General features: G+C 42.4%; 1 protein-coding gene across 1 annotated transcript in view; it reads right to left on the bottom strand.

Moving 5' to 3' along the window:
- Window positions 1-19391, bottom strand: part of LOC126284170 (cardioacceleratory peptide receptor-like) — a 332046-nt gene that overhangs the window by 118903 nt on the left and 193752 nt on the right. The window contains exon 2 of the mRNA XM_049982900.1: window positions 3349-3452. Coding sequence (XP_049838857.1) covers window positions 3349-3452 — 104 coding nt within the window. The remainder of the gene's footprint in view (window positions 1-3348; window positions 3453-19391) is intronic.

Raw genomic sequence — 19391 nt, 5'->3', positions numbered from 1 at the left:
TACGGCCCCACCCTCGTGGAACGGAGGTTGTAGTCGCAAAAGCTTCTTTTTCACCCTTCTCATTTTTCCAGCATCTGGGATCGCACTTTTCCTCTTGCTCCAGTCGCGTCTTTGCACTTCACTTTCCACAATACATTCCCGTAGATATTTTACTGTGGATTTACATGTTTTGCATTCATCACTGTGTTGTTTTAGTGTTCATCTGTTATTCGTGGGTGTTGTTTGTAAGTACTACGAACATCACACATTCAGTTTTTTAGTACACATTGAGTGTGTGTGTGTGTGTGTGTGAGCTGCAAAAAATGTGTTGGGAGTTCAATAAAGCTGTACGGTTTTTTTTGGGGGCGTGTGGGGGGGGGGGGGGGGGGTGAAGTGCGAGGCGGAAGTTGGGGACGGCTTTTGGATTTGTAAGTTTGGTTCGTCGTTTCTGAGCTATTTATTTTCCGTCGTGGTTTTATCAATGTGAAATTTTTTGTAGAATGAGGTGTTTCTTTTTGTGTGTCAACATGCCTTCCATGTCTATGTCTCAGCTGGCGTGCAGTATGCTCTCTTCCTCCATGGCAGTATCTCCGCTACCGCTGAGCGCTATATTTCTACTAGTCATTAGATACAATACAACCAAAACAAAAATTGTGGCCCTTATTTCAAGCTTTTGGAACTCTTATCAGTGAAACAGTGAAGATGAAGAAACAAGGTGTTGTAGCTACTTCTTCAACTGAAGCAGAATACATCTCCTTAGCAGAATGTACCAAAGCAGTAGAACGCATCAAGATCCTACTGCAGGAGATGTCCAGAAGAGAAGTGATGACCGTTCTTCATACAGACAGTCAAAATGCTATGAAAAAGATAAAACGAAGATACTGATTACTCTAAGCAAGTATATAAATGTGAAATTCCACTCCGTTGGTGAACAATAGAGAGAATTGTCTAAGATGAAATGTTATAGTACAGAAGAGCAGCAGCCAGAAACAATTGTCAAAGCTTCACAAAGATCAAAGTTTGAGAAATTTAGAATTGCTATTACGAAACCATTACCATGATTGCTATTTAAGAAAGCATTAAATAACTGTTTACTATAATATCAACCAAAATGTGAATTTATGCCTTTTCTGTTTTTGATTCATCAGCCTTCTGGCCAGGAACGGCTTTTTTCCAGTGCTAGTTTGCTTTTTATCTCCTCCTTGCTCCGTCCATCTTGGGTTATTTTGATGTCTAGGTAGCAGAATACCTTAACTTCGTCTTCTTCGTGATCTCCAAATCTCATGTTAACTTTTTCGCTGTTCTCGTTTCTTCTACTTCTCATTACTTATGACGTAGAATTATTGAAAACAATCATTTTACAGGGGGATATTGGAAAGTTTATAAAACGCAATGTCTGTTGTATGTTTTCAAAGTTTGGCATCTAGAGCGAAAAGGTGAATGCGAGTTGCCTGCGGTGAAATAAGAAAGCTGTCCGTATCTATAGTCTGTATGTATGAAGAAGATAATAACTGTTCGTGTCGTTTAATCTGGATGAAACAAAGAGTAAAAATATGACATATTAAGCACTACAATCTCTAGGAAAGAGTGCACTAGTAATCAGTATCACGTTTCACATGTTCAAAATGGCTCTGAGCACTATGGGACTTAACATCTTAGGTCATCAGTCCCCTAGAACTTAGAACTACTTAAACCTAACTAACCTAAGGACGTCACACACATCTATGCCCGAGGCAGGATTCGAACCTGCGACCGTAGCAGTCCCGTGGTTCCGGACTGCAGCGCTAGAACCGCACGACCACCGCGGCCGGCTATTCACATGTGATCAGGCATAATTTAAAAATAAAGGTTACAAAATGATGTGAAGGGAGCTACTATAGCGTTGAGACGAACGAGAGAGAGCCATACAATAGCAATGAGGAGCAACAGTGCAGACTGATGGCGTGTTACCCAGCTTGTGAGCCTTCACATCTCACCGTGTTATGCAGACGGCGGCCAGCAGTTAGTTTCCGATTCCGTGAATCACGTCGGTCATTTAAGTTCCGCCAACGGTACTCGAGTTTCATAGGCTCTCACTACTTATAAGTGCCTGAGGTCTTAGAGGCAGACTTATGCCAACTGGGGTCTACTACGAGATACTCCTTCATGGACTTTGCAGGCGCAATGTGTTGACTACTCTGGGACAGCAGCAGAAGTGAGCCTGAGTGATACTACGGCGTCCTGCTTAAAAGCTCTGTCTCAGAAAGAAAATACTTCCAAAACGGGTATTATTATCTATTGCCACCATAAGCGGCCTTTCCTATAAAAAGATATGTCCGTCTTACAAGTGAGTTCTAAGGAAATTACCCTTTGTCTCTTAGGTTGCCACTGGCTTGGTGGTTCTAACCGTCAACTACCTCCCAGCAAGGTATAACTGGGCTCCTGTCCTTTCTAACAGTCAACACCACCATCTCGGAGACCATCAACACTCACTGTTTGAAACTGTCTCGAATGAAAAACAGCCCAAAGTTGCACTAAATTATGTTTATTTTAAACCTTGACCATGGTTTCTGCTATAATAATATAGCCTTCTTCAGACTTCATATACATTAATAAATGAAAAATGCCTTAGCCCAGCGGCTGCGTCAAGAGCAATAAAATAACGTAAGTAAAATTATATATATTTATTAGTGTGTATGACTTCTGAAGAAGGCTACATTATTATAGCAGAAACCATGGTCAAGGTTCAAAATAAACATAATTTAGTGCAACTGTGAGCTGTTTTTCGTTCGAGACAATTTCATAACGATTGCTGTTGTCGTTGCCATGATGAAAATACTGTTTGAAAGGCTTGCATTAAAATTAATTTGGCCGAAAAATGAAGTGCTCATGTGTAATTTCTATTTCGCTCATGTTTCGGGGACTAACTTAAGTTCCTAAATAATAAATGTAGTGTCAAACGAGTTTCTTGAACAGATTACGTACACGATCTTCCTCAAGAAAATCGACACTTGTGTCTACAGGATGCACATCTCTCCACAGCACCAAGCCCGCTGGGGAAGACGAAGGTTTCATCCCTGTCCGTACATCCTGATTTAGGTTTTTCGTGATTTTCCTTGATCGCTTATGGCAAATGCCGCAATGGTTCCTTCGAAAGACCTTCTCCATCCTTCCCTAGTCTCTAATGACCTCGTTGTCGACTGAACGTCAAACACTAATCAACTCCTCCTCCTTTTCTTCCTCCTCTAGGCCACAGCATAAGAACAGAATAATCCCCAAACCGTGAATGAGCACCGGCCGTTACTAGGAATCCTTGGCGCGGATGGAACAAACATTGCAGAAAAAACATCCGCAAAATGAAGCACGCGTGAAACTTGTGGATGTGCTTACCTGCAGGAACCGAATGATTTTGCAGGCAGCGTTGCCAGCATTCCACGAGACGGTCATCCTCCACACAATGTCAGTCAAGACGCTGATGACGCCCACGGAGAGGTCTGCAACACAGAGGTTCCGTGTTGGATAGGTGGCGTTGAGCTTGGTTTACCTTTCATTTAATTTCTTCAAATGAATCGCTTATTGATACTATTTATAACTAGGTGTAAGCTTTCATTTTTTACATAGTGAGCGGTTTGACTTTCGAAAAAGTAAAAGCACTAGAGAAGTAGTTCTGACGTTGTGCTTGATAATGAAAGCCAGATTTAAAAAAAACCAAATTATTTTTTAAACGTTATTGTAGAAAGTCTGCGATCGCAATGCAATATTCGAAATTAATTACAAAACATACATGCAAATGTTTGAGAACTGAAGTAACAAACATCTTTAACAATCGAAATCAGTTTAAGGGAGTATTCAACGAAATTATTTTGAGTAAAGCTGTAGCAAATAAGTATCTTTATATCATTTAAACTGACTAAAAAGTCTCTTGATAGTAGTAATAATGAGTGGTGAACATGAGTGATCTCTAGCGTAGTACAATATTGCTGAGTTACTGATAAGCTGAGAAAAAAAAGGAAAGGTACTTTTCCCACGCCCGGGTTCCCGGGTTCGATTCCCGGCTGGGTCAGGGATTTTCTCTGCCTCGTGATGACTGGGTGTTGTGTGGTGTCCTTAGGTTAGTTAGGTTTAAGTAGTTCTAAGTTCTAGGGGACTGATGACCATAGATGTTAAGTCCCATAGTGCTGAGAGCCATTTGAACCATTTGAAAGGTACTTATTAGGAAAAGATCTATTGCGTGTAATATTTAGGTTGGTTGATTTTGGGGAGGGGATCAAAGAGTGAGATCGTCGGTCCCATCGGATTAGGATGGGGAAGGAAGTCGGCCGCGCCTTTTCGACGGAACCATTCTGGCATCTGTCTGAAGCTATTTAAGTGCATCACGGAAGGCCTAAATAAGGATACCCGGACGCGGGTTTGAACTGTTGTCCTCCCGAATGCAAGTCCAATGTGCTAACTACTCCACCACCTCACTCGGTCGTAGTACTTAATTATTGGTTGGTTCAAATGGCTCTGAGCACTATGGGACTTAACTGCTGAGTTCATGAGTCCCCTACAACTTAGAACTACTTAAACCTAACTAACCTAAGGACATCACACACATCCACGCCCGAGGCAGGATTCGAACCTGCGACGTAGCGGTCGCACGGTTCCAGACTGTAGCGCCTAGGACCGCTCGTTCACGCCGGCCGGCACTTAATTATACGGTAAATAAAGAAAAGAAAATCATTCCACTTACTAGATATAATTAATAAAAATTATAAATATTTAGTATAAATTAAGCGATTTTTGCAGTTAGAGATAATTATCATATTCCATAATTTAAACAGTTTGGAGGCGTACGTAGTGTAAATTTTGGGAGTATAAGAATATATTTGCTTAAGGCTTTCTTTATACTATAGTATAAACGCAATATTAATAAAATTAACCTTTATCAGAGTGGTGGATCTACTGTAAGCATCCAGATCATAGCAAAAGTTGAACTTATTATTTTGTTATAACACATAAGCGGTATTTGAAAAGAAGTATCGTTGGATTTTATTCTTGTTTTATTCACTAACAAAGAATAGAAATGCGAAACTGCCGCGACACACTTTGGGGCAGTATAAACGTAAGGATGTAGTCTTTGATCCTTAGTCAATTTACACATCGATGAACCAATGACATAAATAGAGGAGATGTTGAGGAATAGGATTAAAAATCATGGTGAAAGGAAATTAATGATGAGTTTCGCTGATGGTATTGCTGTACCAAGTGAAAGTAGGAAATAACTGTAGGATCTGTTGAATGGAATGAAGAGTCTATTGAGCAGACGGTGTGGATTAAGAGTAAACCCTAGAAAAAAAATGAGATTAGCGATGAACTACCACGAGGACCACGAAGAGGATGAAGTGAAGTAGTTCTACTATCTTGGAAGCAAAGTACAACATGATGGACGAAGCAAGCAGGACATAAAAAGCATGCTAGCAAAAGCGAAGGGTTTTCCTGGTCAAAATAAGTTTGCTATCATCAAACTTATGAGCACTCGAGGAAGAAATTCCTGGGAAAGTATTGAAGTAAATCATATATGGGAAAACCGGAAAGGAATCGAAGCATGTAAGATATGGTCCTATAGAAGGCTGTCGGAAATTAGGTGGACTGTTGAATGAAGAAGTTCTCCGGAGATTTGGGGAGGAAAATGACAAGAAGAAGGGACAATATGATAGGACATGTGTTAAGACATCAGAGAATAATTTCGAAGATATATCACGGAGTTGTATAGAGTATGTAGGGGAAGACAGAGAATGGAACACAGCCAACAAAGAGAAACTTGGGTTAAATGCTATTCTGAGATGAAGAGGTAATCACATGAGAGGTATTCGTGGCCAGCCGAATCAAACCGACCAGCAGTCTGAGGATCGAAAAAAAAAAAATGATAATCTGTCGCCACCATTTTGTAGACAAATACCGTTCCCATTTAGTATGAATATTATCCTTCTCCCATTGTCTCGTCGTGGTATCACAACCCGACTGCGATGTGACAAGTTCTCTTGGTAAGCAGGGGATAGATCTGAGCAGACAGTCACTGAGTGCTTTCTTCCGGTATCACGGTAAATCTAATACAAACCTGGGGCCATCAATATCGAAGTTGGTGAAAGACGTAGAACAGGGCCGGCCAGTAACACAGCACGCGGGCAGCGCTTTGGCATACGGGTCTCTCTCTCTCTCTCTCTCTCTCTCTCTCGTGCCAGATCACGTTTCCCCCACCATTACTTTATGCTGTCTGAGCGGGAACTGCAAACGCGCGGCTCAGACGGCAGAGCAGTTGCGCAAGGAACACAGACCGGCTTGCATGCGGCTTGGTTTCATATTACGCCCTATTAGGAAGTTCGAAAAACTCAAGTTATGTGACATGGTGTGTGGTATTATACAGTTACTAAGTACTGGTACAAGAGACAGTTATAAATACAAATAAAATAAAGTTGAGTTTGCAGCTACATTACACCAGTCATATTGTGCGGGCCACTTTGTTCCGTGTAAAATTCTTACATTTCAGTTGCGGTATAGAAATAAAGACAAAAAATAGTCTTTGAGGCATACAGTTAGGAATGAAATAAGTTATCATAACTACTATTGAAAGGAAAAAATATTACTAGCACTTCTCTATCGAGAGTGCCATGGCTACAGTTGTCAACATAATATGTCACGAAACGAAACAAAATGTTCATCATTATCTAATTACTTTTGTTTCTCTGAAGACATAATAAAGTGTCGGCACACTGACAGGCGCAGGCAGGTTATCAGATTGTCGTCACTGAGACTGCCACGTAATCGTGACTTGTTTAGTTCCATTATTGAAAACAACCTTTCGCAAATACAAGTTGGTCCAAACGTGGAGCCTCGTTATGGAGACGTAAAAACTCTTCCCGAGGAGAACCTTCGTCCAACTCCTGGACAGTTTTAACGTGACAGCATTTGTCTTTTAATCGGGAAAGTTACACTGTAGATCGATTACATCCGTTTGCAAATGAATGAGATGCGCTTTCAACTGATACGGCAAATATATCTCAAAACAGACACGACGTTGGCAGTGTCCTGAAAACTATTTGAATAGTCTTGCTGTGTTTGTTCCAACACCGAAATGAATCGTTTAAAATGCGCATTTTCTATAACACCAGAGACTTAGGGAATCGGGCGGTGTTCTTTTTCAGAAGTTGTCCCTCCTACAATGTAATTCTCATTTTAAATGCATCCACCTTTCCCATTAAATCAGATATTAATTGCTTCTTTCCTTGCAACGCCTTGTTACGGGTAGTGGCGGCTTCTGAGTGTACATTTGGGTGTTCACAAATTTTTAGATACAGATAAATCTGAGAGAGTGAAATTAATAGCCTCTGCTGTATAACAGTTACGCTTATTAACAAGTTTATACGAGTACAGCCACTGCCAATAATAACAGTAATAATAATAATAATACTAATAAGATGCAAATCTTTTATGACAAAAGAAAGAACTAGTTTTGTGGAATTTTGTTGTATTGTACGTAATTAAGTACAGTTTAGGGCAGTGACGAAATAATGCGTAACCTTTCGCAACCCTGCATTTCAGATTTTTGTGTAAGTGGAAGTGTTTTTCCATTTTTTCTGACAAATGTACAGTATCCCTAACAGATATGTTTGTTCACGAATTTACTTCCAGACTGAAAATCAGATTTCCTTATGTTGCACCCACACAAAAACTTGTGGTAAATGTACACTTCCTTGTTAAACGTCCACTTGTAGTGACGTTTATTTGATTTCGTCACTCTCTCAATCAAGGGAAATGTTCTTGGACGCCCTAGTTCCTTCGCGGCTAACTTTTCTGGTAATTTAGTTTCCTGTCCCCAGAATGAGATTTTCACCGTGCAGCGGAGTGTGCACTGATATGAAACTTCCCGGCAGATTAAAACTGTGTGCCAGACCGAGACTCGAATTCTGGACCTTTGCCTTTCGCGGCAAGTGCTCTACTGACTGATCTCCCCAAGTACGACTCACGACCTGTCCTCACAGCTTTACTTTTCTGTTGGCATTTAAAACAGATATAACTCGAAAGCCAATTCCCGAACAGTAAACAACCAACTTCAAACATGAAGTGACTTTTGTCTAAATGACTGAACTGAAGTAGTATTGTCTACCAACATGGTCAGTTGAGGCTCTGAGGTCCATAAGGGCCTAAACCACACCGCCGTTGATCCCAGGTTTAAGTGAATATCAGAGTAACTGTGATACAACTTTCCGTGAATTTCCATACATAAAATGTGGGCCTACAGCACAGATAAACCTGACTCACCATAAGATCAATGGATTTCAGAAGCATGAATAAAAGCTACAGTCTCACGTTCGACAGGGGTGTGCTTTAGACCCTTACGATTCTCAGCGCCTCAAATGGATTACTGTATGATGACACTCATAGCCACATACTATAACTCATTCAGAAACCCACAAAATAGGTTTACTGTAAGTACAACTTTAACATATACTGACGTCTGATCTAATTTTACTACAGTATATAGTGAGTGAATTAGCATATCTGAGGATTTATGCTGAGCGAACGGTGATAAAAGACTGCAGCAGTGTATTACCACCTGGTGGCAAGGGCTATCTGTCCACATCGTGAACCGTGCACTTCTTTTTTCATCGAATTTGTTTGTATCTGGCCCTTAAGGCAATTACGTCACCTGAGCTGCCACTGCGCAAAAGCTCTTTAAACGTGCGCAGCGTAAAGTGTGCTCGCTACCCTGATGCCAAGTTTCACTGAGTCTAGAGGCGGAGTAGCACGGCAGACTCAAGTGCAGTATCTTTCAGTTTGCAGTATCTAAGTTACGTTTAACAGCATTCAAAGAAAAACAACCAATGAATCCACAAGATGTCGGAAGTCAGGGTATTCACGTGCTGAAGTGCTCTTAAGCAGCAGCCGCCACTGATTATTGGTGGCCGAGTGAGCAGTCAAGTCAATTACAAAGGCGAGGTCTGCAATTCATTCCGGATCTTCTAATGTTAGTTCCTGTTTTCCCTTTTCTTTCGTAAATTGAACAATAGCAGGTCTTAACTCGAAAAATCGTTCCAAGCATTTCCTTCGGGTTAACCAACGTACTTTGTTGTAGTAAATCACACCTTCATACTGTTCCTGCAGTTCCATCAAAAGTATTTAAATGACGATCTAATAACCGATGTGACTAGATAATTTACTATTCGCATCACCAGTTTCATGACGTGCTCCATCCCTGCAAATTTAGCACAAAGTGCCTCTTGATTCCCGAATTCCGTACAAATTGTGTGTTGATCGTTGTAGTTTTTTGTGCTACGACGCTACGAGTCCATTTTGTGGCCCTCGCATTGCTGGCGGTCCTTCGGTGGTAACTAGACCAACATGTTCCAATTCAGGCCAACTGCTTCAATTGCCTTTTCAATCGTTTTCAGCAAGTCGATTCCCCTCCTTGTGTCTTTCATTGGCACCGAATCTAACAGTTCTTCCGTCAAGTTCAAAGTGCTGTCGGCTGCACGAACATAAGTCGCAAGTTGTGCCGTCTCCGAAATGTCGATCGACTCGTCCAAAGCATTTGAGGATACGATGAACTCGCTGGCACTGTCAGTTAACTGTCTGTAGGCGTCCAATGCCACGACAGTTATGCGTCGAGTTATTGTTTGTCGCGACAAAACGATTTCGGAAAACTTTTGTACTTCCAGTGCCGCCACGAGCTCTGCTGCCTGAACAATGCACTCTTTTATGAACTCGCCGTCTCTGACAGATTTATTACATCTGGGTCCTCTGAGTGCTATTTTGTAGTTCGCTTTTAATGACGGGCCGCTACAGCTAGTTATCGGCTGAAAATAAGAACAAATTGTATATATGAAGATGGTATCTCAGATACCATCTCCATATATGTACTGGGTAATCAAAAAGTCAGTATAAAATTAAAAATTTGAATAAATCACGGAATAATGTAGATAGAGAGGTACAAATTGACACAGATGCTTGGAATGACATGGGGTTTTATTAGAACCAAAAAATACAAAAGTTCAAAAAATGTCCGACAGATGGCGCTTCATGTGATCAGAATAGCAATAATTAGCATAACAAAGAAAGACAAAGCAAAGATGATGTTCTTTACAGGTAATGCTCAATATGTGCACCATAATTCCTCAACAGTAGCTGTAGTCGAGGAATAATGTTGTGAACAGCACTGTAAAGCATGTGTGGAGTTATGCTGGGGCATTGGCGTCGGATGTAGTCTTTCAGCGTCCCTGCAGATGTCGGTCGATCACGATGCACTTGCGTCTTCAGGTAGCCCCAAAGCCAATAATCGCACAGACTGAGGTCTGGGGACCTGGGAGGCCAAGCATGACGAAAGTGGCGGCTGAGCACACGATCATCACCAAACGACGCGCGCAAGAGATCTGTCACGCGTCTAGCAATATGGGGTGGAGCGCCATCCTGCATTTTGGTTCTAATAAAACCCCATACCATTCCAAGCATGTGGGTCAATTTTTACCTTTCTATCTACATTATACCGTGGTTTATTAAGTTTTCAAATTTATACTGACTTTTTGATCACCCGGTATATATAGTTAAGGCTCACCGGCCATTTGCCTGGGCGGGGGAACTATGAATATAGCACAATCAGTTGCTAATGTGGGTCGCACGAGAGGAGTCCCTGCAGTCACACTATCCTCTGTGTCCTCGGTGACTGAGATGGATAGAGCGTCTGGCATGTATATACGTACCAATACAAACAGCACAAACACAATGATTTTCGTGGGCTACCCACACTAATATGGGCTCGCTGTGAACCATACACCTTTTTAGTCTTGACAACTTATTTTATCTTTCATAGCCAACTAAATCTTGAAATTCCTTGTACAGTGTAGTGTAATGCAGCAGCTCTATGGCGTTTCTGCGATGCCCGGCGATTATGCGATTGCGTAATAGACACCGCGAATTTTCATTCTTATCTTCGAAAAATTGTTTTAATTCCTACTCGTATTTAAATGGTCGTGACAGTTCGGCGCTACACTGCCTCGTTTTGAGTGTATTGCCATTCCAACAAACACTGTTCCTTTACACTTCCTTTAAACCTGAAGCAAATAGCGAGAAATACAAGCGCTGGCACTTTGAAAACTATCGCACCTATGTCCGAAGAGACAGTGCCGCATCGTACAACTACATGAGATGTCACGCCATACCGTGTTCTTCCTAGAAGGACTGAGCAAACCCGAGTGACGGGCCGGGCTTTGGCACACCCGCAGCCCGCACACGCTGCATTCGTGAAGTATGACATGTCGTGGTAGGCTCTGATTTAGAAATTTACAAGGGCTGTACGGATCCGATAAGTCGCGAAATGAAAACCACGGTAAAAATCAGAAATTTTTATTATTGCTAACAGTTAGCCACACGTTCCAGCTACCTCTCTAAATATATTACTGGCCATTAAAATTGCTACACCACGAAGACGACGTGTTACAGACGCGAAATTTAACCGACAGGAAGAAGATGCTGTGATATGCAAAATGATTAGCTTTTCAGAGCATTCACACAAGGTTGGCGCTGGTGGCGACACCTACAACGTGCTGACATGAGGAAAGATTCCAACCGATTTCTCATATACAAACAGCAGTTGATCGGCGTTGTCTGGTGAAACGTTGTTGTGATGCTTCGTGTAAGGAGGAGAAATTCGTACCATCAGGGTTTCCGACTTTGATAAAGGTCTGATTGTAGCCTATCGCGATTGCGGTTTATCGTATCGTGACATTGCTGTTCGCGATGGTCGAGGTCCAATGACTGTTAAGCGTATATAGAATTGGTGGGTTCAGAAGGGTAATACGGAACGCCGAGCTGGATCCCAACGGCCTCGTTTCACTAGCATTGGAGATGACAGGCATTTTATTCCAATGGCTGTAACGGATCGTGCAGCCACGTCTCGATCCCTGAGTCTACAGATGGGGACGTTTACAAGACAAGAACAAACTGCACGAACAGTTCGACGACGTTTGCAGCAGCATGGACCATCAGCTCGGAGACCATGCCTGGGGTTACCCTTGACGCTGCATCACAGACAGGAGGGCCTGCGATGGTGTACTCAACGACGAACCTGGGCGAACAAATGGCAAAATGTCATTTTTTCGGATGAAGCCAGGTTCTGTTTACAGCATCATTATGGTCGCATCCGTGTTTGGCGACATCGCGGTGAACGCACATTGGAAGCGTGTATTTGTCATCGCCATACTGGCGTATCACCCGGCGTGATGGTGTGGGGTGCCATTGGTTACACGTCTCGGTCACCTCTTGTTCGCATTGACGGCATTTTGAACAGTGGACATTACATTTGAGATGTTTTACGACCTGTGGCTCTACCCTTCATTCGATCCCTGCGGAACCCTACATTTCAGCAGGATAATGCATGACCGCATGTTGCAGGTCCTGTACCGGCCTTTCTGGATACGGAAAATGTTCGACTGCTGCCCTGGCCAGCACATTCTCCAGATCTCTCGCCAATTAAAAACGTATGGTCAATGGTGGCCGAGCAGCTGGCTCGTGACAATACGCCAGTCACTACTCTTGATGAACTGTGGTATCGTGTCGAAGCTGCATGGGCCGCTATACCTGTACACTCCATACAAGCTCTGTTTGACTCAATAACCAAGCGTTTAAGGCCGTTATTACAGCCTGAGGTGGTTGTTCTGCGTATTGATTTCTCAGGATAGATGCACCCAAATTAAGTGAAAATGTAATGACATGTCAGTTCTAGTATAATATATTTGTCCAATGAATACCCGTTTATCATCTGCATTTCTTCTTGGTGTAGCAATTTTAATGGCCAGTAGTGTAGTCGCCGCTCCGACTTAGAGATTTGTCGTGGTGTTGTACAAAGTTTGCAGTACCCTCGCCGTCTGTCGTTTCCGCCAATTCTGTATGTTGGCCTGCCTTTCGTTGTTTTTTTCCAAGATGTTATCTTTGTAGGCAGTGGTTCATGTGAGCAGAGGTGAACAACGGAGGGAGCCAATTAAAGGCTGTATTGCGGGTGATCAAACACTTCCCATCGAAAACGCTGTAGGAGTGTCTTCGCTGCTCCTGCAGACTGAAAATTGTCTTGAAGAAAGAAACGCATGACATTTATGTTACGTGGGCTGCGTAGCTTCAGGTGAAATCTCTCAGCACATCCACATACTCGGCGGGAGACACTTGTTTTAGGCATTCCTATGTGATCACTTCGCACTCTGAAGTGAAACGAGCGACGTGAACCGATCGACAGACAAATTAAAAACACTATCCTACACATTTGTGGGAAGTTACAGCCAGTGGCCGAGCGGTTCTAGGTGCTTCAGTCTGGAACCGCGCGACCGATACCGTCGCAGGTTCGAATCCTGTCTCGGGTATGGCTGTGTGTGATGTCCTTAGGTTAGTTAGGTTTAAGTAGTTCTAAGTTCTAGGGTCCGAGGCATTTTGCTCTGATTGTTGCCAACATATATTTTTTTACGACAAATAATGAAGAAGTGTTATGAGTGGAACAGGGAATTGTATCTATGCTTTATAGATCTAGAAAAGGCATATGACCGGGTTCCTAGGAGGAAGTTATTGTCTGTTCTACGAGATTATGGAATAGGAGGCAAACTTTTGCAAGCAATTAAAGGTCTTTACATGGATAGTCAGGCAGCAGTTAGAGTTGACGGTAAATTGAGTTCATGGTTCAGAGTAGTTTCAGGGGCAAGACAAGGCTACAACCTGTCTCCACTATAGTTCATATTATTTATGGATCATATGTTGAAAACAATAGACTGGCTGGGTGAGATTAAGATATGTGAACACAAAATAAGCAGTCTTGCATATGCGGATGACTTAGTTGTGATGGCAGATTCGATTGAATGTTTGCAAAGTAATATTTCAGAGCTAGATCAGGAATGTAAGGACTATGGTATGAAGATTACCATCTCCAAAACGAAAGTAATGTCAGTGGGAAAGAAATATAAACAGATTGAGTGCCAAATAGGAGGAACAAAGTTAGAACAGGTGGACGGTTTCAAGTACTTAGGATGCATATTCTCACAGGATGGCAACATAGTGAAAGAACTGGAAGCGAGGTGTAGCAAAGCTAATGCAGTGAGCGCTCAGCTACGATCTACTCCCTTCTTTAAGAAGGAAGTCAGTACCAAGACTAAGTTTGCACCGTTCAATTTTCGACCAACTTTGTTGTATGGGAGCGAAAGCTGGGTGGATTCAGGTTACCTTATCAACAAGGTTGAGGTTACGGATATGAAAGTAGCTAGGATGATTGCAGGTACCAGTAGATGGGAACAATGGCAGGAGGGTGTCCACAATGAGGAAATCAAAGGAAAACTGGGGATGAACTCTATAGATGTAGCAGTCAGGGCGAACAGGCTTAGATGGTGGGGTCATGTTACACGCATGGGAGAAGCAAGGTTACCCAAGAGACCCATGGGTTCAGCAGTAGAGCGTAGGAGGAGTCGGGGTAGACCAAGGAGAAGGTATCTGGATTCGGTTAAGAATTATTTTGAAGTAATAAGTTTAACATCAGAAGAGGCACCAATGTTAGCACTCCAGCTCCAGCTCCAGACTGAACGCTGAAAGGCATAATCAGTCTTAAATGATGATGATGATGATGATTATGATGATAAGTTCTAGGGGACTGATGACCTCAGATATTAAGTCACATAGTGCTGAGAGCCATTTGAACCATCTGGAAGTTCCATCGGATTTTCACAGTGGTTTCCATTTCGCACCTAATCTGACCTTACTTTCAGAATACGCCCCGTAGAATTGTAACATACATTGCACGAGGTAGTATTAAGTCATGGGTTGCAAGGATCTCTTAAGAGTCTCGTCGCTCGCTCGCTACTAGTTTTATGGATGGTTGGTAATAGGAGGGAAGTGTAGAATGCTGTGTGAATGACTCAGCTTGAAAACAGACTGCGTGGCTCTCCAGCCACGGCGCCGAAGCTGGAGGTGCGGCTGGTCGTAGTGGTCCAACTGATTCCATCGTGGTGAATGGTGTCGATAATTTAGAGATATTATTGCTAAGTTGAAGAATATAATGTGCATCCTTAATCCAGCTGGAAGGATTCAAATGTCTTATAGGTCTGGTTATGCCCCACCTGAGCTTAGGGTGTGGAAGCATCCTTGTGGCCTTTAATTCTGAGATAATTTAAGTATGGTAATGATGTCCGTCTTTCATCACAAGTTAGCCCCAGACATCTCTGGGAATTTTCGTGAATACAGAGCGTCGAGACTCATCAAAAATTTAGCAAGAACCTACACGAGAATGTTGAAAGACAACACGCAATTTTCTCCAAAGAAAACTTGAAACGGAAACGTCTGGCTGATTTCTATAACCTACTGATCGCCAATTGATGCTAAAGAACTGACAAAGAAATGAAGCACTCAGAAGGGCAGGAAAAAACGAAATGAAATGTCACAAGGTGAGAGAATATCTTATGTTATTTTACTGATTACAAAATCGAGTCCAATTTACAAAGAATTTGGCAGTATGAGCCCATTTATCTTAATGACGTTGCAGCTTCTCTAGTCTCGATTCCTACACTGATTTGGTCTGGGTGGGAGTCATAATGCTCCTGAATCCTGGCCTAAGGCAAGATGGCCTACAGCTATAGTAACTGGGCTTTGACATGTCGGATACTGACAGTGGAGAGGAGTAGATGTCCAAGCTTGTCTCACACATGCTCATTCATTCATTCATTTACAAATAATATTTAGTAAAGTGTAAAAGCGGAACGTAGCCACCAAGCGCATTAACAAAGGACTGTTGAAAGCATAACTCAAATTTAAAACTATGACACATGGTTTTTAATAAAGTTATTATTATTAATTTTGATGTTTTGTTTAAAGCTGGTGCCATTTTTTCTACTCCTTGGTTTAGTGTCATTTCATATTCTGTGCCCCTTACTGTTGATGTCATTGAATAGTTCCTATGACTCCATTTTCACAGAGGAGTCATCAGTAAATCGTATCACTTATTCCTTTCGCATTAAAGTTTAACCGCACTTCTGAACGTTTCTTTTATTGTCATCACTTTCTCGACATACATGTTGAAAAGTAAGGGAGAAAACTGCATACCTGCCTTACGCCCTATATAATCTGAGCACTTCTCTCTAGGTCTTGCTCTGTGATGATTTCCTCTTGGCGCAGGAATAAAGGACACCTAACTAGCTGCAAAAAATTGTGGGTTTCAAATAACCTTGACCATTGGTTCCACGGCTCTAAAGCCGTCTTCTTCAGGACAGGCTATTTTACATTAACAATTCACTCAGCAAAAGCTGTCTCCACATGACAGTTATCGGCAACGGACTGTACGTCCATATGTGAAAATTAAGGCCCCTAGAATCAAGTGCTTGTCACATCAGTATAAACACTAACTGAGAATAACAGACAGTGCTAGTAGCAACATGCCAACTCAGTCATATAGATGATCATGCCATGTGGAGACAGCTTTTACTGAGTTAATTGCTAAAGTAAAGATCTCTGTTCTCCTGCAGAAGACAGGTTTAGATCTGTTTAAACCGTAGTCAAGGTTATTTGAAAACCAGCATTTTTTGCAACTGGCTGGCTGCCCTTTATTCCTGCTGTTCTGTAACCGTTGCTGCAGTGCAGACATGTTCAGAATATTGGTTTCGTCTTGGTTCTTGTACATACTGTATATTTAGTTGTCTTTTTTTACAGCTTGTATCTAATTTTCTGAGAATTTCAAATTTATAACGTCTTTTCCGCGTAGAATGATTTTTCTAGACTGATAAATGCTACGTAAGTGTCTTGAGATTTCTTATTGGATAACTAATCTTTTTTTATTGAATAATAAAATAACTTTACGTACCAACAAAGCTACAGGTTTCAGTGTTAAATCCGGCATGCTAGCTAAGGATGGGACAGGTCAGTAATAGTAATGTCAAACTGAACACAATTGGAAGTAAATTACGTTACTGTAAAGTATGGTGTGTCTTTGTTTGGTGATGTAATTGCGAATCAGAGTTTTATGATCCATTCAAGGCAAGTGGAGAGAAGAGATGCAGACCACATACAGCTATATAGAGAGTTACGGGTGGCTGCAAGTCTTCGCACTCCTATTATTCATTAACGTCAGATCGCCGAAATGACTGTGCACTCACGATTTGTGATACGTAAAATGTTCATGTGGCTGTAATTTGTACGACTCTTCTAATATATGTAAGAACATTTAATGACAGTGGGTTGAGTTACAGTAATTATGGTAATTACACGCAGGCGGCAAGCAAGTTCAGTGTTTTATCGCCAAGCGAAATCAATGTAGTTGAAAAACAAGTTGTATTCTCCGGAACTGGTGCTTTGCTGACTACACGCGAATTCAGTAATGTTCCGCCTGGCTGGATTTGTGTTTGCGGTAGTGCCCCGATACTGAAATTAGCAAAGAAAGGCACTGTATTTTTTTACGACTGTTGAGTACCGTCATCATTTTATAGTGGCCATTAACAGTAACAACAAAAATGTGAATTAAAATGTTGCCGAATCCAAATATTGCTTGTTTCTAACAAAAATATGCTGACAGCAGTTACGATATTTATTTACTCAATTAATACCTTGCTTTGAACACACTTTGCGAGAAATAGTTCCAACTATCAAGAGTGTTTCTGCTGGGTTGGTGCATTAGTTCGAAGAGTTTTTCCCTAAGTTTAATAAGCGCAACAAATTCATATAACCGAGACTTTAGTCATCAATAATACACTACTGGCCACTAAAATTGCTACACCAACAAGAAAAAACTGGTTTTCATTGGACAAATATATTGTACTAGAACTGACATATGGTTACATTTTCACTCAATTTGGGTGCATAGATCCTGAGAGATCGGTACCCAGAACAACCACCTCTGGCCGTAATAACGACCTTGATACGCCTGGCCATTGAGTCAAACAGAGCTTGAATGGCGTGTTTAGGTACAGCTGCCCATGCAGCTTCGACACGATACCACAGTTCATCAAGAGTAGTGACTGGTGTATTGTCACGAGCCAGTTGCTCGGCCACCATTGACCAGAAGTTTTCAATTGGCGAGAGAGCTGGAGAATGTGCTGGCCAGGACAGCAGTCGAACATTTTCTGTATCCAGAAAGGCCGGTACAGGACCTGCAACATGCGGTCGTGCATTATCCTGCCGAAATGTAGTTTTCGCAGGGATCGGATGAAGGGTAGAGCCAAGGGTCGTAACACATCTGAAATGTAATGTCCACTCTTCAAAGTGCCGTCAATGCGAACAAGAGGTGACCGAAACGTGTAACCAATGGCACCTCATACCATCACGCCGGGTGATACGCCAGTATCGCGATGACGAATACACGCTTAGAATGTGCGTTCACCGTGATGTCGCCAAACACGGATGCGACCATCATGATGCTGTAAACAGAACCTGGATTGATCCGAAAAAATTACGTTTGGCCATTCGTGCACCAAGGTTCGTCACTATCGCTGGCGCTCCTGTCTGTGGTGGTGGTGGTTAGTGTTTAACGTCCCGTCGACAACGAGGTCATTACAGACGGAGCGTAAGCTCGGGTTAGGGAAGGATTGGGAAGGAAATCGGCCGCGCCCTTTCAAAGAAACCATCACGGCATTTGCCTGAAACAATTTAGGGAAATCACGGAAAACCTAAATCAGGATGGCCGGAGACGGGATTGAACCGTCGTCCTCCCGAATGCGAGTCCAGTGTGCTAACCACTGCGCCACCTCGCTTGGTCCCTGTCTGTGATGCCGCGTTAAGGGTAACCGCGGCTATGGTCTCCGAGCTGAGAGTCTGTGCTGCTGGAAACGTCGTCGAATTGTTCGTGCAGATGGTTGTTGTCTTGCAAACGTCCCCATCTGTTCACTCAGAAATTGAGAAGTGGCTGCACGATCTGTTACACCCATGCGGATAAGATGTCTGTCATCTCGACTGCTAGTGAAACGAGGCCGTTGGGATCCAGCACGGCGTTCCGTATTACCCTCCTGAACCCACCAATTCTATATACGCTTAACAGTCATTGGATCTCGACCAACGCGAGCAGCAATGTCGCGATACAATAAACCGCAATCGTGATAGGCTACAATCCGACCTTTATCAAAGTCGGAAACGTGATGGTACGCATATCTCCTCCTTACACGAGGTATCACAACAACGCTTCACCAGGGAACGCCGGTCAACTGTTGTTTGTTTATGAGAAATCGGTTGGAAACTTTCATGTCAGCACGTTGGACGTGTCGCCACCGGCGCCAACCTCGTGTGAAGGCTCTGAAAAGCTAATCATTTTGCATATCACAGCATCTTCGTCCTGTCGGTTAAATTTCGCGTCTGTAGCACGTCATCTTCGTAGTGAAGCAATTTTAATGGCCAGTAGTGTGTGTTCTTCTACGCTATTTAAAACACTCCGCTGACGCTGGGGTAGCTTTTCGCTT

This window comes from Schistocerca gregaria, chromosome 8 (genome assembly GCF_023897955.1).
Source record: "Schistocerca gregaria isolate iqSchGreg1 chromosome 8, iqSchGreg1.2, whole genome shotgun sequence".
NCBI lineage: Eukaryota > Metazoa > Arthropoda > Insecta > Orthoptera > Acrididae > Schistocerca > Schistocerca gregaria.
This window is presented reverse-complemented; position numbering and strand designations above follow the sequence as displayed.